The 24339-nt window shown below is 47.0% G+C and overlaps 1 protein-coding gene across 1 annotated transcript in view; it reads right to left on the bottom strand.

Moving 5' to 3' along the window:
- Nucleotides 1–678: 678 nt before the first annotated feature.
- CNRIP1 (cannabinoid receptor interacting protein 1) overlaps nt 679–24339 on the bottom strand; it is a 52943-nt gene continuing 29282 nt past the window's right edge. Inside the window, exon 3 of the mRNA XM_089684308.1 lies at nt 679–6551. Within this exon, the coding sequence (XP_089540434.1) occupies nt 6387–6551 (165 nt within the window). The 3' untranslated portion in view covers nt 679–6386. The remainder of the gene's footprint in view (nt 6552–24339) is intronic.

The raw sequence follows: 24339 nt of genomic DNA, 5'->3' as shown, positions 1-24339 counted from the left end.
TCAACACATTGCTATTATTTTGAACACAACTGTATATGTTTTCAAACCACACCATTATAAGCAAGCTGGATAATAGCCCTGAACATTGTCAGGTTCATTTAATAAAGCCAAAAAAGGTTGTTCATTTTGCAAGGTAAGTTATACTGAATGAGGTGAAATTCACTTTGCAAAGATTACCAAATTACCAAAAAAAGTCAGCAAAGCTTCAACTCATTTACTTCGCTCTAGGGAAAATTCTCTTGCAAAGTTTAACTTCCCTTACAAAGTGAAGAGTATGTATTTTCCTTTAGTAAACTAACTTCTATGTGTTTGTACCATGCTGTTATATGCAAAATTATGGACCCTGAACAGAGAGGCCATTGCAAAACAAGGGCTGGACTGAGAAGGTCTGCACAGAACAAGAAAGAGACAGAGGTATACGGTCTGTCTGCAGATACACGTTCAGACCAATACCTCTGTCACACAAGAGTAACTTTCAGGTTATTGTTAAAAGCAATAACTTAAAATGTTTATTTCACTAAAAATATGCAATCGTTTTCCTTAAACATTTGTTTCAACTTCAACTAAACATGTTGAGCTGGACATTTAAAGAGGTTTAACCATTATCCTGTTTCACTTTACTCTTATTTTTTTTTCTTTTTTTCATTTCCTTATCAGAACAAGAATAACACCCACACATTTTGAAAAACATGTCATTGTTACATTAGCAAAACAATTTCACATATTTAAAGGAAACCAATGATTAACAGTTTTATATTAAGTTACCTTCAAATACTGCTTACAATATTATAATCTGCATAATTATAGCAGACATATCACCTACTCAAAGCAGCAAATTAACCTCGGTCTGAACAGTCAAATTAAACATGCAATACACTTACTGTATACCACAATGCTCTAGCTCCTTTTCACGACGTTACATAATTATGCCAATAACCCTTTATTTTTTTTATTTTATTTTTTTTTGTGACCTCTCTAGTAACACCAGCATTGGACCCAGCTAGTCTATTGGCTTTGAATGGACACATAGACCTGGAAAGAAATCCTCTCTAAGTGTAATATTGGCAGTTTATTTACATACAAAAGATAAAATTCCACTTACAGGAAGACAAAACATGACATGCTCATCATAGTAAATTCAACCAATGTTCCTGGTGGCATGGGTTAAGGGTCATCTCGCTATCCAGTGGCAGCATGACCAGTGGAATGCAGGAATGTCGAAACTAAGATGGCTATAATATCTTGGGAGGAGTCGTGGAATGCATATGTTGGAAGCGATGTAAGATGAGGGCAGTAACACATTTTGGAGTATGTGCAAAGGGCTCTTTCACCAGACCCAAGACCTGAAGACTCACTGGCAGTTTTATATCAGCAAAGAGGTCTTTGGGGCTTAGGTCTGATGAAGGAGCCCTTTACGCATGCTCTAAAACGCATTACTACTCCCACCTTACAACATATGCGTTCAACGACTCCTCCCGAGGTTCTACCGCCATGTTAGTTCCGAGATCCCTAAGTTCCACAGGTCACGCTACCGCTGGACAGCCAGACTGTCCTTAACCCATACCACCAGGAACATCGGTTGAATTTACTACGATGAGCCTGTCATGTTTTGACTTCCTGTAAGTGGAGTTTTATCTTTGTATGTTAATAAACTGCCAATACTACACTTAGAGGCACCTTCACTCCATGTCTTTTTGCCCTAGAGCTTTGCTTCCAACTCAATGAAGAGCTTCCTCAGTGTCTGTTTGGCTTCCCTAGCCTTGACATCCATTCTGGCACCCCCCCCCCCCCAGTGACTACAGAGGTCTGGTTCGAGTAGGAGCACGCTATGGACTATACGCTTTGAATGGACACATACACTTTAGTGTAACGGGTCTTACCATCACATTACATCGCACGGAAAAAGGAGCAGGATTTTACAGATGACATTCCCATAACACATGAATTGGACAGCAAATGCACACCAAAATTCAGCTTTTACTCAGACTGAAGTCGATTTCTTAAACGTGCATGTTAAGTCAGCTTTAGTCTGCATTTTATATTCTAGTATTACCAGGCTTATTCCATAAAGCAATGAAAAGAGCAATGATGGAATAAAAAAAACAGTTATTAATTAAGAGATTGTTTGTTTGTTTGCAATAGTATAACTTCAGTAAAGTCCTCATTCACACTGCTCAATTTGGAAATGCAGGCAGAATCGCTCAGGTTTTCCCCAGATTTCCAAATCGTGAGACAATAGCTGCAAAACACACTACAAGTGTTTGGGGTGCAATTTGGAATGAATGGCACCCAAATGTGGTGCAATTTTGCAGTGATTGTCGCACGGTAATCCCAGCAAAACGTGCCTTTAAAAATCACATAAGCTTGTTGCCCAAAAAGCACCAAGAGCTTCTTTTGGGCAACAAAACCTGAATGAGCTGCCCTATGTGTAACACACAGAATCGCACTTTGAAAATTACAAGCGGAAACATCCATTCCCTATATGTAGTGTAAATGGGACTTTAACTGAAATCTTGCTGTAGGCAACTGTATACCATTATTGAGTAAGTCAAAGTTATAATGTCTTTGTAAAAGAACCCCAATATGATTTTCTCTATATTTTTTAAATCAGCACCCATGTTATCCTTGATCTTTAAAGCAGAACTGCCAATGTAACCCAAACTATAAGATACAAATACTTGGCTGTCAAAGTGTTAGTAAATCCAGCATTCACTATATCTGATCTCTTAAAAAACACGGAACATAGAAATGCAATTATTTTAGTAAATAAAAACTGCTAAATACCTTTTCTCATCAACAGTTAGAGCAGTCTTGTGACTTCTATCAGTGTTCAGCAGAGCTCTGGTTAAAGCTTGTAGGAGGAGTTTTCTTTCTGCTCTAGGAGGATGCAGAACCCCTGACTTCTGTCTAGACAAGGGGTGGGCAAACTTTTTGACTTGAGGGCCGCAATGGGTTCATATATTGGAACCGGGGGCCGGACCAAGAGTAGATGAATGATGTGTATGTGTCATCCATAGTAAGTATAGTAATATTCCCCCATAGTAAGCATAGTAATTAATCCCCCATATAGTAATTCATCCCCCCTATAGTAATTCATCCCCCATATAGTAATTCATCCCCCATATAGTAATTCATCCCCCATAGTAATTCATCCCCCCTGTAGTAATTCATCCCCCATATAGTAATTCATCCCCCATATAGTAATTCATTCCCCATATAGTAATTCATTCCCCATATAGTAATTAATCCCCCATAGTAATTCATCCCCCATATAGTAATTCATCCCCCCTATAGTAATTCATTCCCCATATTAAGTCCCCAAGTCCCCCCCGTATCAATTCACTTACCTTTCCTCTCGCCGTGTCCCGCGCCGTTCCGGTGTAGCATGAAAATCTGTCCCCCCTCGACGTATCTGCGCATGTGCCAGTTTCAGGCATTAGCAGCCGATCGGCGATCTCCGGCACATGCGCAGATACGTCGAGGGGGAGAGATCCTCATAGGAGACAGATGTTCATGCTACACCGGTCTTCAGGGCGGACTGTGAGAGGAGCCTAGCTCCGCGGGCCGGATTAAAAGGTCCGGCGGGCCGTAGTTTGCCCATTGCTGGTCTAGACAGTGTTGATTGGCCCTGTGCTGATCACATGCACTCTCCCAAGAAAACAAAAACCTCTCTAGCAATACACACCAAAGTGAGCATGTGCAGAGTGTCTCCACAAGATATGTCTTATCAGGAGATAAGAGGAGGAGACTAGAAGAAGGGGAGGATCAGAGAAGTCAGGATCAAACATGTTTTAGTGCATATTAAGACTGATTTTACTGTTGTGGGTTTAGTAACACTTTAAACGTCTCCATTTTTGCTATGATGTAGGGAGTTACTGACCAAGAACATGCAGCCAGTAAAAGGTAGATGTTGTGAGCTGTATGTTAAATGTCAGTGACTCACCCCCCCCCCCCCCATTGAAAAAGGCCTGATGTTCACAGAGCTCAATAGTTAATGCTAATATTTATACAATATTCCTACTCTTCCATACAGCTTTGTCTGAGGTTTCAATCAAACAGAGCAAGCCTGGAGCCAGGCAGCTTCTGTGGTGCTCTCTCTTTGAATGGCCCATATTGTGTTTAGAATTCTTTGGCTAAGAACAGCTGTAAAACTTCAAAAATACAGTAAAAAAAAATTGGGGTTACTAAGAGCTGCTTGCCTTAATGAGCTAGTTTGCACAGCATATAAATTCATTATGGCATATTTGCCTTGCAAGTGATCCCCTCCAGTGCTACAATGTCAGCACTCCCCTCCATCACTGGCACTTCCATCTTCCCCAGGACTTCTTCCAGACTGAATGGCTCAATGATTCACTAGGTTGTGAGGCCACAATCAGAATGACAGCACCAGACCTATACCTTTAACACCAAATCAGCAATGCATACTTCTATCCTCACAGGTTTCTATAGATTAAATAAGAAAGTAGAATGCAGTTGAGGAGCAGAGTATATTGTATTAAAAGGTCATGTTGGAGCCCCTGCAGAAAACAAATGCCTTCCTATTTCTCATCAGAGACAACACAGTACGTATAGAAAGATTTTTTGTAGACAATCATACATAGGTTTCAAAACACTACAATAAATTGTAAAGGCACAAAGTAAAACATATTAATCATAGTTTCCTCTTGAAGATATGCTAAATAAAGGCAAATCATTTAAAAAGGTGTCACTGTTACTCTCAAACATTTCTGATAGTCAGCCTCATGAATGAAATTATCTGAAAGAAGAACTGTGTAGCCCATACAACTACATAATTTTACAGCACTCATGTTTCAGTCTAAGACAGAATTTCTATGACTGCATATTCTTGGTGTTGTCTATTTTAACTCATTGACATAAAACTGTTCTATTTATGTCCACACAAGTCACACAGAACTGGTCATACAGCATAAATGCCCATGAGACACAGCATACTGGTCCTGCAGCGTAAATACCCATATGACATACTGGTGCAAAGCCGTTCAATGTCTCTCATGTGGACATTCATGATGCAGGGCCAGATCCATGTTTCTTGTGGTCATTCATGGTGCAAAACCAGTTCCATATCTTAGAATGCCCCAAAGACACATGGAACTGGGCCTGTACCATGAATGTTACTATGACACAAATAACAATGTTGCACCATGAATGCCCACAAGACACAGAGTTGGTCCAGCAACAAGAATGTTCAAACATCAATATTGCCCTGCCCCATAAATTAAATGGGGCACATAGAACTGGACCTGCTCAGATTGGGAATAGTAGCAAATAACTGTTTGGTAATTTGCTAACTTGTCACAGTCAGTTTTTAAAGAAGCAGGTACACACATGGCAACGTGGTACAGGGTGTCCTGAGAAAGATGCCCCGTCTGCTTCTTAAGCCAGGGCTATATTGGAATATCTAGCCCTCAGTTGAGAAGAATGATCCCCAAATACATCCCTGGAACCTAGGACATGTTAGCAAATGAATGGAAGAAGCGGTTGGTCAAGCAGTTCTTCTTTTAGACGGCGTCATTTGTCTGAGGCCCTCTGTCTGATACCTAAAATTAATATAGATATAATACTAAAAGTGTGTTTTACTAAAGGCTACCAGTCAGTTATCTTGTATTCACTTTAAACACACAATCAGGTTCTAAGGGAAAAATTAGATATTCTCCTCAACCGGATTAGTATTTAAGGGCTTGTTCAGACTGATGAGGAAATAGCACATACACATGGATGCCTCCCAGTAAATAGTGATGCCCATTTGAGTGTCCTTCAGTGACAACTTTGTTCATGTTGAAGGTGATCATAGCCAGTCAAACATGGATTATTACAAATGAAAATGCTAATCAGTCAACTTCACTTTTCTGATATGGTTCACCAGCCATCTGAAAGATCCCAAAGTCCACTAATTTGGCAGCCCATTAACAAATAACCCTTGATTGTTCTAAATCTAAGCAGCAATTACAATAAAGACACAATATTTAAAAAAATAATACATATTCTACTACACAGCTGTAAACAAACATATGATTTAAACATATTTTCATAAAGAATATTCAGTCATTTAAAGAGTACAGATCACCAATACAGAGTGGAGTTGGCCATTTTGAATTCACAAGGAACTAATGCTGAAACACTGTAGGAAACCCCAACCTTCCAGTGATGTCACTGTTGGGTTGATAAACTGAGCTGTTATCACTATCATCTCCCAGCATCATAACGGTCTCCACTCTGTGCAGGAGATTCCACTTTTAGTAAACACTAAGCCATTAAGATTCCTCTTAGCTCCTGATATGTTATATACACTATTATGTGGCTTTAATAGGCTCATTGTGCTGGTCAGGTTGATTAGCTCATTAAAAAAATGTCCAGCTTAGTTGGCTTCAATGGAACATTTCTTTATTGATCCACATCAGGCTTCGGGTCTCGTTGGGTTTGCACTCATATTCAATGCTGCTGAAGCTGTTGCCCCACTGGCAATGATCTCTTTTATGGTAGTTGTAGAACTTTACTTGCCATACAGTCTCAAAACTCCCGATGTCTTCAAACTGGAAAGAGAGAAAACAAAAATTAGACTGATGAGTTATAATGTGCTTGCACCATCACCACTGGGGCAACCAAATAGCAAGCATATCATTAAGGCGTAATGGTTACAACTTAGTAGAATGTCAGTTTGTGGTAACAATTGTCCCTTAACCATCAGGGTACTTGTGATTGCTCTCTACGCAATTTAGAAATTTTGGTTATTTTTTCGTTTTTTTTTTATGACCACCCAAGAGTGCAATCTCAAATCTCATTCAAGAACCTGTTTGAATGTTCAATAAAATCAGGTATTGTTTGTTCTTTTTCAGTAAACCCACTGGAGGTAAAAATAACATGTTAAAAAACAAAGAAAGGTAAATCCTACTTAAATAGTATGTTTCAGTATATATTTTAAATTACCTATTGCAATATGTGCCTATTTTCAAATATAACTTTCACATTTGTAAAATTCTTGCACTTCCATATTTTTGTCATGGAACTACATTTTCAGATTTGCAGATTAACCACAGCCATTCAGGTTGCAACTGCTCTGTCCCATCAGATGTGCCCCTTGTGCTGCTGGCTCCCAGTTTCTTCAAAATCTTCCTCCACCAACCCCCCATCCCCACTGCTGTAATCTTCCAGTGTGATGGGAGTTAATAGAATTAGGGGGAGCTGTGATAGGCACTCATCAAGAGTGCCCGACTATGCCCATCCTTTCCACCTCACCCCCTTCTTCATTCATAGCAGCTGCACTGCTGTGAGGCAATGGTCACATGGAACAACTATACTACTGGGGGGGGACCTGTTGCATGGATGGAAGGAGCCTACTGGAGCCAGGTGTAAGGCAAGTATTTCTCCTCATCTGTGCACCCTTGAATTAAAGCAGAACTCCACCCAAAAGGGGAAGTTATGTTTTAATGTCTCCTCCCAGCTCCTCTGACATTCTGTAGTTTGGGGGGGGGGGGGGTTGACAGTTACCTGGTCCCACTTCTGCTCAGATCGCCTAGGTGATCTGAGTGGAAGTTCTCCTCCCCCCCCCCCTTCACTCCCCACAATCTTCTGGGACATGTCACAGAGGACTGGATCCTGATACAAGTAGGTGTAGGTTTGTTAAAAGTCAGCAGCTACAGTTTTTGTAGTTGCGGACTTATTTTCAGAAAACTGTCTGGAGCTCCTCTTTTACAAAAATGTATCCCGTGCAATGTGAGGGGACCCCACTGCAGGGGTTGTTTTTAATCACATTCCCAGAGTTCAGCTTTAACAACTCTTGAGATAAGATACCTAATATTGGAGGGAGCGGGGGGCTGCCAAGCATGTGTACCTGCACCTAAGGTGCAGACAAGCCGGTCACAGACGGATGAAAATTCAGCCAGTTCGCCAGGATCAGGCCAAATTTCGATCCATTTATGGGCAGGCTGGTTGTATTTAAGCTGATCGTACAACCAGCCTGTTGGGGGTTTTTTTGTGTACAATTGCTGCCAGCGACTATAGCCGCCAGCAGTAATCATTGTATTCTGCCGGTGGGGAAATCTGCTGTCAGAATACAATAGTGCATAGGGAGGAATTCTTCCGTCAACACTGACTGTGTTGATGGGGAAAAAAATCAAGCGATTTTCTTTTGACCCATGGTTGAAGGTTGAAGAAAATTACACAATCTATTGACAGCCTCACAGTGTAAGTGGTACCAAAAAGCAGGAAGCAGAGTATGTGAATAGAATGAGCAAAGAAAAAAAAGAAGGTTTTTATAATGTTAACACACCCTATGATTACATAGTTCTGATCAGCAAGCCCAGTGTATGTACACATACAGCTTATAAACAGCATAGCTGTCAAATTCAGTGCTTGATTCAAAAATCAAGCTCAGCCAATAGACATCTTAGGATATTACTGCTCTCTTATACAATGTGGTAATAAAAAGCAATACTAAAAACAATATGCAGGAAAATAGCTCCATAATTACAATCCAAACACTGTTCAGGCTTTTCCTCAATGTCCACCAATTTTGCTTAGTACAAAACATTAACGCTTATATTAACAAAACAAAAAAGTATTGGGACACCCCTCTAAATCATTGTATTCTGGTGTTCTAATCACCTCAATGGCCACATATGTATAAAATCAAGCACCTAGGCATGAAGACTGCTTTTAGAAACATTTGTGAAAGAATGAGTCGCTCTCAGGAGCTCAGTGAATTCAAGTGTGGTACTGGGATAAATATTCCACAGTCAACAGTTAGTGTTATTATAACAAAGAGGAAGCAACTGGGAACAACAGCAACTCTTAAAATGACAAAACAGAGTCCTGTTGGCGTTGTCTGGCGGACAGGGCTGATTTCATTCACATATTTTGGGATTATCCAGCTATACAGGGGTTCTGGTGGTAAGTCATACGGTGGAGTCAAGACGTTACCACTATACCGCTTCACCAGTCAGTGATACATTGCCTTCTTGGTCTGGTGGATAATTTGGCCCCTACTACAGCTATACGCACACTACTCACCCTGCTCTTTTTCCATGCTAGGAAACTAGTTGTTCTCTCATGGAAAAGAACACACGCTCCTACCATGGGGGCTTGGAAGTCCCAGATTATGAAGACATTTCCCTTTTACAAGGCAATTTATCTTAAAAGGGGAGCTCTCCTTAAGTTTGACAAGGTATGATCTCTGAGTGAGTGAATATTCCACTACGATTTTCTCCTGCTAGGGTCTTGGTAAAATCGTATTTGTTGAGAATTCGACTTGGATGTTATATTACTAGTCTAAAGCTTACCTGTTTTGTATTTGAGTGAAAATGGCTCTCTTGATGTAACTCTGTGGGGTGGAACATGGTGTGGTGCTTTTACATTGTGATGTGTTTACCCATCCTACTACAGGTACCTCTTGGACATCTGCAGGCATGGTTATTGTTTTGCTGTTGTCAATTGGGAATTTTGTCCTATGTTTTCCCTTGTATGTTTATATTGCTACCCACTGTTGGTGATCAAACAGCTTTAGCTCACCGTTTTGAATGATGTATATTATTAGAGATGAGCGAAGTATTCAAAAATTCGATTCGACTGATTCGGCGAATTCGTAGAAAAATTTCGATTCGAGTCGAATATATTCGCTGTGAATTTAACTTAAAAAAGGGTGTTTCTAGGCTTCAGAGAGACTTAATATTAGTGCTGAACACTGTACCTTTAATTTAAATGCCCTTGGAGTCTGCTGGGGAAGAGAAATAATACTGTCAGGCAGTATGACATGCAGATGAGTGCCGTCGATCTTAGAATCACCGCACACTTCACTCATTTGGGCAGTCACGGGGCCAAAACCAGAGTGTGGAGCCACAGTGTGGCGGTGGAGGCAGCAGCAATGGGAGGCCATACAGCACCCTATGACAAAAATGGAAACCACCAGCAGTGTGAGGAGACCTGAAAGTGGCACATGGCAGAGTGTGGCGATAGAGACAGCAGCAATGGGAGGCCGTACAGGGACCCATGACACACTCTGGACCTGGCAGCAGCATGAGGAGGCGGTACAGGGGCCCATGGCAGATTACGGGCCTGGCAGCAGCATGAGGAGTCGGTACGGGGGCCCATGGCAGATTACAGGCCTGGCAGCAGCAATGGGAGGCCGTACAGGGACCCATGACACAATCTGGACCTGGCAGCAGCATGGGGAGGCGGTACAGGGGCCCATGACAGATTACGGGCCTGGCAGCAGCATTTGGAGTCGGTACGGGGGCCCATGACACACTCTGGACCTGGCAGCAGCATGAGGAGGCGGTACAGGGGCGCATGACAGATTACGAGCCTGGCAGCAGCAACTTGGACAGGAGGACGTTCAGTTTCTGCACCGTCTGGTGCGTGCTCGCAAACTGTTGTCTCTTGGAAACGTATTCCAAGAAAGACTGCTGACGGAATCCGTGAAGAGGAGTAGCAGGAGAAGGAGCATCTGAACGAGCGGAATATGCCAACAAGCGACAACAGGGGCCCATGGCAGATTAGGGGCCTGGCAGCAGCTATGGGAGGCCCGTAATCTGCCAGCACCCTATGACAAAAAATGGAACCCACCAGCAGTGTGAGGAGACCTGAAAGTGGCACATGGCAGAGTGTGGCGATGGAGACAGCAGCAATGGGAGGCCGTACAGGGACCCATGACACACTCTGGACCTGGCAGCAGCATGAGGAGGCGGTATATAGGGGCCTATGGCAGATTAGGGGCCTGGCAGCAGCTATGGGAGGCCCGTAATCTGCCAGCACCCTATGTCAAAAAATTCTACACACCAGCAGTGTGTGAGACCTGAAAGTGGCACATAGCAGAGTGTGGCGATGGAGACAGCAGCAATGGGAGGCCGTACAGGGACCCATGAGAGACTCTGGACTTGGCAGCAGCATGAGGAGGCGGTATAGGGGCCCATGGCAGATTAGGGGCCTGGCAGCAGCTATGGGAGGCCCGTAATCTGCCAGCACCCTATGACAAAAAATGGAACACACCAGCAGTGTGAGGAGACCTGAAAGTGGCACATGTTTGGGGCATGATTCATGGCGGATTTAGTCAGTTGTGTCAGGAACTGGTGGTTTGAAATCCAGACTAATCCACGCCTGATTCATTTTCACAAACGTCAGTCTCTCCACACTTTGGGTGGACAGTCGTGTCCTCCGCGGAGTTGCAATACCTCCTGCCGCACTAAACACGCGCTCCGATGCCACGCTACTGGCCGGGCATGACAGCCTTTCAAGGGCAAATTCAGCTAGTTGGGGCCAAAGGTCAAGTTTCGTTGCCCAGTAGTCAAGGGGATTGTCTACCTCGGTTGGCAGGGTGCTGTCCAAGTAGGCCTAAGCCTGTTGTTTGAGGTCCTGCTCCAGGTCCACCTGATGCTGCTGCTGCTGCTGCTGCTGCTGCTGCGGCTGGTTAGTAGTTTCCTCACTGCGCTGGTGAAGAAAGCTACTCATCATCGACTGCAGACTGAGGCAGCCGCTGCTGGTGGAGCTGCCACTGCTCCTACCACCCCACCCCTCCCCTGCTGCCATGGCAGCGGAACGCGAGCGCACAGGGCCCACAGTGTCTGAGGATGGACGTTGGCGCAGACAGGCAGAGACCAGCTGACTACATAGGTGGTTTTTATAGTACGTTATTTTGGCCTCCCTCTCAGCAGGTGTGAAAAAGGCCACCATTTTTGAACGGTAGCGAGGGTCCAACAAGGTGGACAGCCAAAAGTCATCCCTCTGTCTGATGGTTATTATTCGGCTGTCGCTATGCAAGCAAGCGAGCATGCTATGGGCCATTTGTGCCAAGGAATGCGAGGGACTCCCTGCCTCCATCTCCACAGCATACTGCCACGGTGCGTCTGGGTCCTCTGTCTCCTCCTCCTCCTCTACCAGATGCTCCTGCTCCTCCACTCCTGTCCGCTGAGTGGAAAAACCACCCATTTCACTCAATAATTCCTGAGCACCAATGTCCTCCTCTACCTCCTCCTCTTCTTCCTGTCCTGCCCCCACAGGGGTCATGTGGCGTTGAGATCTGTGCGCCACGTCTACCGCACCCTGACCAGCCATTGTTAACAGCATTTGTTCCAGGACGTGCAACAGAGGAATGACGTCGTTCATCCCATAGTCCTGCCGACTCACGAATAGCGTGGCCTCCTCAAAGGGCCTGAGCAAGCGCAGGTGTCACGCATGAGCTGCCAATGGCTGACATCTAAGTTACACAGGGAGTACCTTTATCCGCTTTTAACATCAGGAAATCGGTGATGGCCTTTCGCTGTTCGTAAAGGCGGTCTAACATATGTAGGGTTGAATTCCACCTTGTTGCAACGTCACAGCATGAGGAGTCGGTACGGGGGCCCATGGCAGATTACGTGCCTGGCAGCAGCAATGGGAGGCCCGTAATCTGCCAGCACCCTATGTCAAAAAATTCAACACACCAGCAGTGTGAGGAGACCTGAAAGTGGCACATGGCAGAGTGTGGCGATGGAGACAGCAGCAATGGGAGGCCGTACAGGGACCCATGACAGACTCTGGACCTGGCAGCAGCATGAGGAGGCGGTATATAGGGGCCTATGGCAGATTAGGGGCCTGGCAGCAGCTATGGGAGGCCCGTAATCTGCCAGCACCCTATGTCAAAAAATTCTACACACCAGCAGTGTGTGAGGAGACCTGAAAGTGGCACATGGCAGAGTGTGGTGATGGAGACAGCAGCAATGGGAGGCCGTACAGGGACCCATGAGAGACTCTGGACCTGGCAGCAGCATGAGGAGGCGGTATATAGGGGCCTATGGCAGATTAGGGGCCTGGCAGCAGCTATGGGAGGCCCGTAATCTGCCAGCACCCTATGTCAAAAAATTCTACACACCAGCAGTGTGTGAGGAGACCTGAAAGTGGCACATGGCAGAGTGTGGCGATGGAGACAGCAGCAATGGGAGGCCGTACAGGGACCCATGAGAGACTCTGGACCTGGCAGCAGCATGAGGAAGCGGTATATAGGGGCCTATGGCAGATTAGGGGCCTGGCAGCAGCTATAGGAGGCCCATAATCTGCCAGCACCCTATGTCAAAAAATTCAACACACCAGCAGTGTGAGGAGACCTGAAAGTGGCACATGGCATGAGACACTGTGGACCTGGCAGCAGCATGAGGAGGCGGTATATAGGGGCCCATGGCAGATTAGGGGCCTGGCAGCAGCTATGGGAGGCCCGTAATCTGCCAGCACCCTATGTCAAAAAATTCTACACACCAGCAGTGTGTGAGGAGACCTGAAAGTGGCACATGGCAGAGTGTGGCGATGGAGACAGCAGCAATGGGAGGCCGTACAGGGACCCATGAGAGACTCTGGACCTGGCAGCAGCATGAGGAAGAGGTATATAGGGGCCTATGGCAGATTAGGGGCCTGGCAGCAGCTATAGGAGGCCCATAATCTGCCAGCACCCTATGTCAAAAAATTCAACACACCAGCAGTGTGAGGAGACCTGAAAGTGGCACATGGCATGAGACACTGTGGACCTGGCAGCAGCATGAGGAGGCGGTATATAGGGGCCCATGGCAGATTAGGGGCCTGGCAGCAGCTATGGGAGGCCCGTAATCTGCCAGCACCCTATGTCAAAAAATTCAACACACCAGCAGTGTGTGAGGAGACCTGAAAGTGGCACATGGCAGAGTGTGGCGATGGAGACAGCAGCAATGGGAGGCCGTACAGGGACCCATGACAGACTCTGGACCTGGCAGCAGCATGAGGAGGCGGTATATAGGGGCCTATGGCAGATTAGGGGCCTGGCAGCAGCTATGGGAGGCCCGTAATCTGCCAGCACCCTATGTCAAAAAATTCTACACACCAGCAGTGTGTGAGGAGACCTGAAAGTGGCACATGGCAGAGTGTGGCGATGGAGACAGCAGCAATGGGAGGCCGTACAGGGACCCATGAGAGACTCTGGACCTGGCAGCAGCATGAGGAAGCGGTATATAGGGGCCTATGGCAGATTAGGGGCCTGGCAGCAGCTATAGGAGGCCCATAATCTGCCAGCACCCTATGTCAAAAAATTCTACACACCAGCAGTGTGTGAGGAGACCTGAAAGTGGCACATGGCAGAGTGTGGCGATGGAGACAGCAGCAATGGGAGGCCGTACAGGGACCCATGACAGACTCTGGACCTGGCAGCAGCATGAGGAAGCGGTATATAGGGGCCTATGGCAGATTAGGGGCCTGGCAGCAGCTATAGGAGGCCCATAATCTGCCAGCACCCTATGTCAAAAAATTCTACACACCAGCAGTGTGTGAGGAGACCTGAAAGTGGCACATGGCAGAGTGTGGCGATGGAGACAGCAGCAATGGGAGGCCGTACAGGGACCCATGACAGACTCTGGACCTGGCAGCAGCATGAGGAAGCGGTATATAGGGGCCTATGGCAGATTAGGGGCCTGGCAGCAGCTATAGGAGGCCCATAATCTGCCAGCACCCTATGTCAAAAAATTCAACACACCAGCAGTGTGAGGAGACCTGAAAGTGGCACATGGCATGAGACACTGTGGACCTGGCAGCAGCATGAGGAGGCGGTATATAGGGGCCCATGGCAGATTAGGGGCCTGGCAGCAGCTATGGGAGGCCCGTAATCTGCCAGCACCCTATGTCAAAAAATTCAACACACCAGCAGTGTGTGAGGAGACCTGAAAGTGGCACATGGCAGAGTGTGGCGATGGAGACAGCAGCAATGGGAGGCCGTACAGGGACCCATGACAGACTCTGGACCTGGCAGCAGCATGAGGAGGCGGTATATAGGGGCCCATGGCAGATTAGGGGCCTGGCAGCAGCAATGGGAGGCCCGTAATCTGCCAGCACCCTATGTCAAAAAATTCTACACACCAGCAGTGTGTGAGGAGACCTGAAAGTGGCACATGGCATGAGACACTGTGGACCTGGCAGCAGCATGAGGAGGCTGTATATAGGGGCCCATGGCAGATTAGGGGCCTGGCAGCAGCTATGGGAGGCCCATAATCTGCCAGCACCCTATGTCAAAAAATTCTACACACCAGCAGTGTGTGAGGAGACCTGAAAGTGGCACATGGCAGAGTGTGGCGATGGAGACAGCAGCAATGGGAGGCCGTACAGGGACCCATGACAGACTCTGGACCTGGCAGCAGCATGAGGAGGCGGTATATAGGGGCCCATGGCAGATTAGGGGCCTGGCAGCAGCTATGGGAGGCCCGTAATCTGCCAGCACCCTATGTCAAAAAATTCTACACACCAGCAGTGTGTGAGGAGACCTGAAAGTGGCACATGGCAGAGTGTGGCGATGGAGACAGCAGCAATGGGAGGCCGTACAGGGACCCATGACAGACTCTGGACCTGGCAGCAGCATGAGGAAGCGGTATATAGGGGCCTATGGCAGATTAGGGGCCTGGCAGCAGCTATAGGAGGCCCATAATCTGCCAGCACCCTATGTCAAAAAATTCTACACACCAGCAGTGTGTGAGGAGACCTGAAAGTGGCACATGGCAGAGTGTGGCGATGGAGACAGCAGCAATGGGAGGCCGTACAGGGACCCATGACAGACTCTGGACCTGGCAGCAGCATGAGGAAGCGGTATATAGGGGCCTATGGCAGATTAGGGGCCTGGCAGCAGCTATAGGAGGCCCATAATCTGCCAGCACCCTATGTCAAAAAATTCTACACACCAGCAGTGTGTGAGGAGACCTGAAAGTGGCACATGGCAGAGTGTGGCGATGGAGACAGCAGCAATGGGAGGCCGTACAGGGACCCATGACAGACTCTGGACCTGGCAGCAGCATGAGGAAGCGGTATATAGGGGCCTATGGCAGATTAGGGGCCTGGCAGCAGCTATAGGAGGCCCATAATCTGCCAGCACCCTATGTCAAAAAATTCAACACACCAGCAGTGTGAGGAGACCTGAAAGTGGCACATGGCATGAGACACTGTGGACCTGGCAGCAGCATGAGGAGGCGGTATATAGGGGCCCATGGCAGATTAGGGGCCTGGCAGCAGCTATGGGAGGCCCGTAATCTGCCAGCACCCTATGTCAAAAAATTCTACACACCAGCAGTGTGTGAGGAGACCTGAAAGTGGCACATGGCAGAGTGTGGCGATGGAGACAGCAGCAATGGGAGGCCGTACAGGGACCCATGAGAGACTCTGGACCTGGCAGCAGCATGAGGAAGCGGTATATAGGGGCCTATGGCAGATTAGGGGCCTGGCAGCAGCTATAGGAGGCCCATAATCTGCCAGCACCCTATGTCAAAAAATTCAACACACCAGCAGTGTGAGGAGACCTGAAAGTGGCACATGGCATGAGACACTGTGGACCTGGCAGCAGCATGAGGAGGCGGTATATAGGGGCCCATGGCAGATTAGGGGCCTGGCAGCAGCTATGGGAGGCCCGTAATCTGCCAGCACCCTATGTCAAAAAATTCAACACACCAGCAGTGTGTGAGGAGACCTGAAAGTGGCACATGGCAGAGTGTGGCGATGGAGACAGCAGCAATGGGAGGCCGTACAGGGACCCATGACAGACTCTGGACCTGGCAGCAGCATGAGGAAGCGGTATATAGGGGCCTATGGCAGATTAGGGGCCTGGCAGCAGCTATAGGAGGCCCATAATCTGCCAGCACCCTATGTCAAAAAATTCTACACACCAGCAGTGTGTGAGGAGACCTGAAAGTGGCACATGGCAGAGTGTGGCGATGGAGACAGCAGCAATGGGAGGCCGTACAGGGACCCATGACAGACTCTGGACCTGGCAGCAGCATGAGGAAGCGGTATATAGGGGCCTATGGCAGATTAGGGGCCTGGCAGCAGCTATGGGAGGCCCGTAATCTGCCAGCACCCTATGTCAAAAAATTCTACACACCAGCAGTGTGTGAGACCTGAAAGTGGCACATGGCAGAGTGTGGCGATGGAGACAGCAGCAATGGGAGGCCGTACAGGGACCCATGACAGACTCTGGACCTGGCAGCAGCATGAGGAAGCGGTATATAGGGGCCTATGGCAGATTAGGGGCCTGGTAGCAGCTATAGGAGGCCCATAATCTGCCAGCACCCTATGTCAAAAAATTCAACACACCAGCAGTGTGAGGAGACCTGAAAGTGGCACATGGCATGAGACACTGTGGACCTGGCAGCAGCATGAGGAGGCGGTATATAGGGGCCCATGGCAGATTAGGGGCCTGGCAGCAGCTATGGGAGGCCCATAATCTGCCAGCACCCTATGTCAAAAAATTCTACACACCAGCAGTGTGTGAGGAGACCTGAAAGTGGCACATGGCAGAGTGTGGCGATGGAGACAGCAGCAATGGGAGGCCGTACAGGGACCCATGACAGACTCTGGACCTGGCAGCAGCATGAGGAGGCGGTATATAGGGGCCTATGGCAGATTAGGGGCCTGGCAGCAGCTATGGGAGGCCCGTAATCTGCCAGCACCCTATGTCAAAAAATTCTACACACCAGCAGTGTGTGAGGAGACCTGAAAGTGGCACATGGCAGAGTGTGGCGATGGAGACAGCAGCAATGGGAGGCCGTACAGGGACCCATGAGAGACTCTGGACCTGGCAGCAGCATGAGGAAGCGGTATATAGGGGCCTATGGCAGATTAGGGGCCTGGCAGCAGCTATAGGAGGCCCATAATCTGCCAGCACCCTATGTCAAAAAATTCTACACACCAGCAGTGTGTGAGGAGACCTGAAAGTGGCACATGGCAGAGTGTGGCGATGGAGACAGCAGCAATGGGAGGCCGTACAGGGACCCATGAGAGACTCTGGACCTGGCAGCAGCATGAGGAAGCGGTATATAGGGGCCTATGGCAGATTAGGGGCCTGGCAGCAGCTATGGGAGGCCCGTAATCTGCCAGCACCCTATGTCAAAAAATTCTACACACCAGCAGTGTGTGAGACCTGAAAGTGGCACATGGCATGAGACACTGTGGACCTGGCAGCAGCATGAGGAGGCGGTATATAGGGGCCCATGGCAGATTAGGGGCCTGGCAGCAGCAATGGGAGGCCCGTAATCTGCCAGCACCCTATGTCAAAAAATTCTACACACCAGCAGTGTGTGAGACCTGAAAGTGGCACATGGCAGAGTGTGGCGATGGAGACAGCAGCAATGGGAGGTCTCCCATTGTCCCAACATGGCCCAAATAGTCCCAACATGGGCCCCCTGGCCACGCTTGACTTTCTGGCCACATAGTCGACATACGGCTACGTTTACTTCCTCAGACGGCTTGACGAAAAATTGCCACACCGCCGAGTAGGAAACTTTGCCCCCGATACTCCTCACTGGCTGACTGCTGCTTCCTCCGTGCACACCGGCACCACTACTGGCCGTGGTGGTAGGCTGCAGTGGAGCTGGTGCTCTACTCCGTGGCCGTTTGGCTCCACTGACACTGCTTCCACTGACACTGCTGCGACCCTGCTGCTGTCTCCTGGGCAACCCACCGACTGTTTTGCTCGCTGCCAAGCTGCCACCCTCTTCTCCTGATGATGCGGAAGAAATTGCCTGATGACGACGAGGCTGCCAAGTGCGATCAACCTCCTCATCATCAAGTAGGGTCTCCGCCTCACTACTAGCCCCCTCGGCTGCGTCTGGGTCAGGAGACAGACCTGTCTCTAGACCGGCTACCGAGCCACTCTCCTCGCCACTACTTCTTCGCCTGGCTGCTGAAAAGGCGGATGTCTCCCCCCGTTCCTGACCGCCCTCTGTTAGCTCTTCCTCACTGTACAGTGGGGCTGAGCCCACAGCATGCGATACTTCGCTTGGTGAGGGAACACCAAAGGACAGGGGCAGGTAGAGGACACGTGATTTCAGTGGGCTTGGTCCCGGGCCATGCCAACTAACGGTTGTGTCTGACGTACCCACCGACCGTTGGCTGTAGGTGTCAGAGGTGACCTGGGAAGAGGAAGACGACCGAGCCAACCAATCGACGACGGCAGGGTTGTCGGTGGAGACACGACCGCTGGATGACACCGGGAGCACTGGCCTCTGGCTGCGAATAGTGCTGCCTCGACCCCTTCCTCTGCTGCCACGTCTGCTCGCTCCTAAAACATTGCCTCCTCTGCCACTCCTCTGCATGTTGTCTGACATACTCTTTAATTAAACGATTATGTGTCCCTGAGTAACAATTCTGTGTCCCTGAGTAACAATTCTGTGTCTGTGCGAGTAACAATTCTGTGGCCCTAAGTAACAGTTCTGTGGCCCTCAGTAACAATTCTGTGTCCCTGATTAACGTTTCTGTGGCCCCAAGTAACAGTTCTGTGGCCCTCAGTAACAATTCTGTGTCTGTGCGAGTAACAATTCTGTGTCTGTGCGAGTAACAATTCTGTGGCCCTAAGTAAAGTTTCTGTGGCCCTAAGTAACAATTCTCTGGCACTCAGTAACAATTCTGTCTGTCCCTGAGTAACAATTCTCTGGCACTCAGTAACAATTCTGTCTGTCCCTGAGTAAAAATTCTGTGGCCCTAATTAAAGTTTCTGTGGCCCTAAGTAACAATTCTCTGGCACTCAGTAACAATTCTGTCTGTCCCTGAGTAACAATTCTCTGGCACTCCGTAACAATTCTGTCTGTCCCTGAGTAACAATTCTCTGGCACTCAGTAACAATTCTGTCTGTCCCTGAGTAAAAATTCTGTGGCCCTAAGTAAAGTTTCTGTGGCCCTGAGTAACAATTCTCTGGCACTCCGTAACAATTCTGTCTGTCCCTGAGTATGAATTCCGTGGCCCTAACTAGCGTTTCTTTGTCCCTAAGTAAAGTTTCTGTGGCCCTCAGTAACAGTTCTGTGTCTGTGCGAGTAACAATTCTGTGTCTGTGCGAGTAACAATTCTGTGGCCCTAAGTAAAGTTTCTGTGGCCCTAAGTAACAATTCTCTGGCACTCCGTAACAATTCTGTCTGTCCCTGAGTAACAATTCTCTGGCACTCAGTAACAATTCTGTCTGTCCCTGAGTAAAAATTCTGTGGCCCTAAGTAAAGTTTCTGTGGCCCTAAGTAACAATTCTCTGGCACTCAGTAACAATTCTGTCTGTCCCCGAGTAACAATTCTCTGGCACTCCGTAACAATTCTGTCTGTCCCTGAGTAACAATTCTCTGGCACTCAGTAACAATTCTGTCTATCCCTGAGTAAAAATTCTGTGGCCCTAAGTAAAGTTTCTGTGGCCCTGAGTAACAATTCTCTGGCACTCCGTAACAATTCTGTCTGTCCCTGAGTATGAATTCCGTGGCCCTAACTAGCGTTTCTTTGTCCCTAAGTAAAGTTTCTGTGGCCCTCAGTAACAGTTCTGTGTCTGTGCGAGTAACAATTCTGTGTCTGTGCGAGTAACAATTCTGTGGCCCTAAGTAAAGTTTCTGTGGCCCTAAGTAACAATTCTCTGGCACTCCGTAACAATTCTGTCTGTCCCTGAGTAACAATTCTCTGGCACTCAGTAACAATTCTGTCTGTCCCTGAGTAAAAATTCTGTGGCCCTAAGTAAAGTTTCTGTGGCCCTAAGTAACAATTCTCTGGCACTCCGTAACAATTCTGTCTGTCCCTGAGTAACAATTCTCTGGCACTCCGTAACAATTCTGTCTGTCCCTGAGTAACAATTCTCTGGCACTCAGTAACAATTCTGTCTGTCCCTGAGTAAAAATTCTGTGGCCCTAAGTAAAGTTTCTGTGGCCCAGAGTAACAATTCTCTGGCACTCCGTAACAATTCTGTCTGTCCCTGAGTATGAATTCTGTGGCCCTAACTAGCGTTTCTTTGTCCCTAAGTAACAGTTCTGTGGCCCTGAGTAACAATTCTGTGTCTGTGCGAGTAACAATTCTGTGGCCCTAAGTAACAGTTCTGTGGCCCTCAGTAACAGTTCTGTGTCTGTGCGAGTAACAATTCTGTGTCTGTGCGAGTAACAATTCTGTGGCCCTAAGTAACAGTTCTGTGGCCTTCAGTAACAATTCTGTGTCTGTGCGAGTAACAATTCTGTGTCTGTGCGAGTAACAATTCTGTGGCCCTAAGTAAAGTTTCTGTGGCCCTAAGTAACAATTCTCTGGCACTCAGTAACAATTCTGTCTGTCCCTGAGTAACAATTCTCTGGCACTCAGTAACAATTCTGTCTGTCCCTGAGTAACAATTCTCTGGCACTCAGTAACAATTCTGTCTGTCCCTGAGTAACAATTCTCTGGCACTCAGTAACAATTCTGTCTGTCCCTGAGTATGAATTCCGTGGCCCTAACTAGCGTTTCTTTGTCCCTAAGTAAAGTTTCTGTGGCCCTCAGTAACAGTTCTGTGTCTGTGCGAGTAACAATTCTGTGTCTGTGCGAGTAAAAATTCTGTGGCCCTAAGTAAAGTTTCTGTGGCCCTGAGTAACAATTCTCTGGCACTCCGTAACAATTCTGTCTGTCCCTGAGTAACAATTCTCTGGCACTCAGTAACAATTCTGTCTGTCCCTGAGTAACAATTCTCTGGCACTCAGTAACAATTCTGTCTGTCCCTGAGTAAAAATTCTGTGGCCCTAAGTAAAGTTTCTGTGGCCCAGAGTAACAATTCTCTGGCACTCCGTAACAATTCTGTCTGTCCCTGAGTATGAATTCTGTGGCCCTAACTAGCGTTTCTTTGTCCCTAAGTAACAGTTCTGTGGCCCTGAGTAACAATTCTGTGTCTGTGCGAGTAACAATTCTGTGGCCCTAAGTAACAGTTCTGTGGCCCTCAGTAACAGTTCTGTCTGTGCGAGTAACAATTCTGTGTCTGTGCGAGTAACAATTCTGTGGCCCTAAGTAACAGTTCTGTGGCCTTCAGTAACAATTCTGTGTCTGTGCGAGTAACAATTCTGTGTCTGTGCGAGTAACAATTCTGTGGCCCCAAGTAAAGTTTCTGTGGCCCTAAGTAACAATTCTCTGGCACTCAGTAACAATTCTGTCTGTCCCTGAGTAACAATTCTCTGGCACTGAGTAACAATTCTGTCTGTCCCTGAGTAAAAATTCTGTGGCCCTAATTAAAGTTTCTGTGGCCCTAAGTAACAATTCTCTGGCACTCAGTAACAATTCTGTCTGTCCCTGAGTAACAATTCTCTGGCACTCAGTAACAATTCTGTCTGTCCCTGAGTAACAATTCTGTGGCCCTAATAACGTTTCTGTGGCCCTAAGTAACAATTCTCTGGCACTGAGTAACAATTCTGTCTGTCCCTGATTATGAATTCTGTGGCCCTAACTAGCGTTTCTTTTTCCCTAAATAACGATTCTGTGGCCCTCATTAACAAGTCTGTGTCCCTGAGTAATGGTTCTCTGTCCCTAAGTAACTTTTCTCTGTCCCCAATTATCGTTTCTGTGGCCCTAACTCTGTCCCTGTCCCTAGTACAGAGCGGTCTGCCTCTGTTCAATAACTGCAGGCAAATGAAGAATTCCAAAATGGCCGCTATTTATAGCTCGACCATTACACAGTGCTGGCTGGCTGGCTGCTGATAGGCTGATGCGATCACATGTAGTTGAGGAATGCATTATGGGTCAGCGCGCCTTGTCTGCGCGCCTTCCCAGACATCCCCGCTCCGTCGCCGCACATGTCAGCCGCCATTTTCTGAAAAATTTCGATTCGCGCGTCCGAATTAGGCTATTTTTCGGATTCGGCACGAATCGAAATTTTTCCGATATTCGACTCGAATTCCACTTCGGATACTTCGATTCGCTCATCTCTATATATTATGTTAAACTTTTCAATACAAATAATTTTTCAAAAAAAGATCTACAAACTGTGTGTGGCCTTCAGATTAGCACAACAGTGCATAGAGAGGTTTATGGAATGGGTTTCCATGGCCAAGCAGCTGCATCCACGCCTTACATCACCAAGTGCAAAGCAAAGCGGCAAATGCAGTGGTGTAAATCACGCCGCCACTGGACTCTAGAGCAGTAAAGATGTGTTCTCTGGAGTAACGAATCACACTTCTGTCTGGCAATCCAATGGACACATCTGGGTTTGTCGGTTTCCAGGAGAATGGTACTTGCCTGACTGCATTATGCCAAGTGTAAAAAGTTTGGTGGAGGGGGATTATGGTGTGGGATTGTTTTTCAAGAGTTGAGCTTGTCTCGTTAGTTCCAGTGAAAGGAACGCTTAAGGCATCAGCATACCAAGACATTTTGGACGATTTCATTCTCCCAACTTTGTGGGTACAGTTTGGGAATGTCCCCTTCCTGTTCCAACATGGCTGCGTACCAGTGCACAAAGCAAGGTCCATAAAGACATGGATGGGCAAGTTTGGGGTGGAGAAAATTGACTGGCATGCACCCCAATAGAACACCTTTGGGATGAATTAGAGCAGAGACTGCGAGACAGGCCTTCTTGACCGACATCAATGCCTGACCTCACAAATGCACTTCTGGAAGAATGGTCAAACATTCCCAGGCACACTCCTAAACCTTGTGGACAGCCTTCCCAGAAGAGGTGAAGTGGTTATAGCTACAAAAGGGTGGGCCAACTCAATATTGAACCTACGGGCTAAGACTCGGAAGCCATTAAAGTTCATGTGCGTGTAAATGCATGTGTCCCAAAACTTTTGGCAATATAATGTATAGAAGTACCACTTGTATCTAATTATAGACCTTGTACAGATGTTGCTTTGTCTTCCTCTTTCTGGTCTAATTTAACATTTGCTGATGTAGTAATTACAAATCATGTGAATGCAAGCAGGGAATTTGTAACTCATTTGGTAAAACAATACTCACTTATGTGTATGTGTATATAGAATAACAAAACAGTGATTGCTCTAAGAACATTTGTGTGTTGCTTATGCAGGGCAATGCAATGGGGTTATTTTGACGCCTGTCTTCCCAGTAGGACATACTCATGTTTCCTTCTCTTGTCTGTCGATATGGGCTGCTTCTTACTACATGCAGTCCAATGAGGTCAGAAAAAAGTAAAAAAAAAAAGTTTTATCTGTTCAAAACTCTTTATAAAAGTGCACTTTAAAGGCATAAAGGGACATTATTAAAAAAAAATGTGTAAATGCATTGAAAAACAATTAATCCGTTCATATTGTGAAACAAATTTGTAAACCGAGCCATTATTTTCATTCATAAACCTCAAATGAAAGGACAGGACAATGGATAGATTTCCATTTACAGTCTATAGTTGCAAAGCTCCCAAGTTATCATACTAATCCATCTTCTGAACCTTCGTCAGGATTTCGACTGGACAGAGGGTGACAGGTGAATTAAATGTGATGTGTCCAGCCTTTATTCCTCCATCCCTCATTCTTTGGGTCTAAGAGCAGTGTCTTTTTTCTTGGATCAGTGTGGGGTGTATTTTTGTGTACAGAGAGAATGTATCCTAGAATATCTGGAATATATCCTTGCCCACAATTATTTTTCGTTTAAAATGGAGAA

The sequence above is a fragment of the Staurois parvus genome, unplaced genomic scaffold (genome assembly GCF_062004578.1).
Source record: "Staurois parvus isolate SC_StPar_1 unplaced genomic scaffold, SC_StPar_1.0 ptg000001l, whole genome shotgun sequence".
Lineage (NCBI taxonomy): Eukaryota > Metazoa > Chordata > Amphibia > Anura > Ranidae > Staurois > Staurois parvus.
Note: the sequence above shows the minus strand (reverse complement) of the source record. Positions and strands in the feature narration are given on the sequence as shown.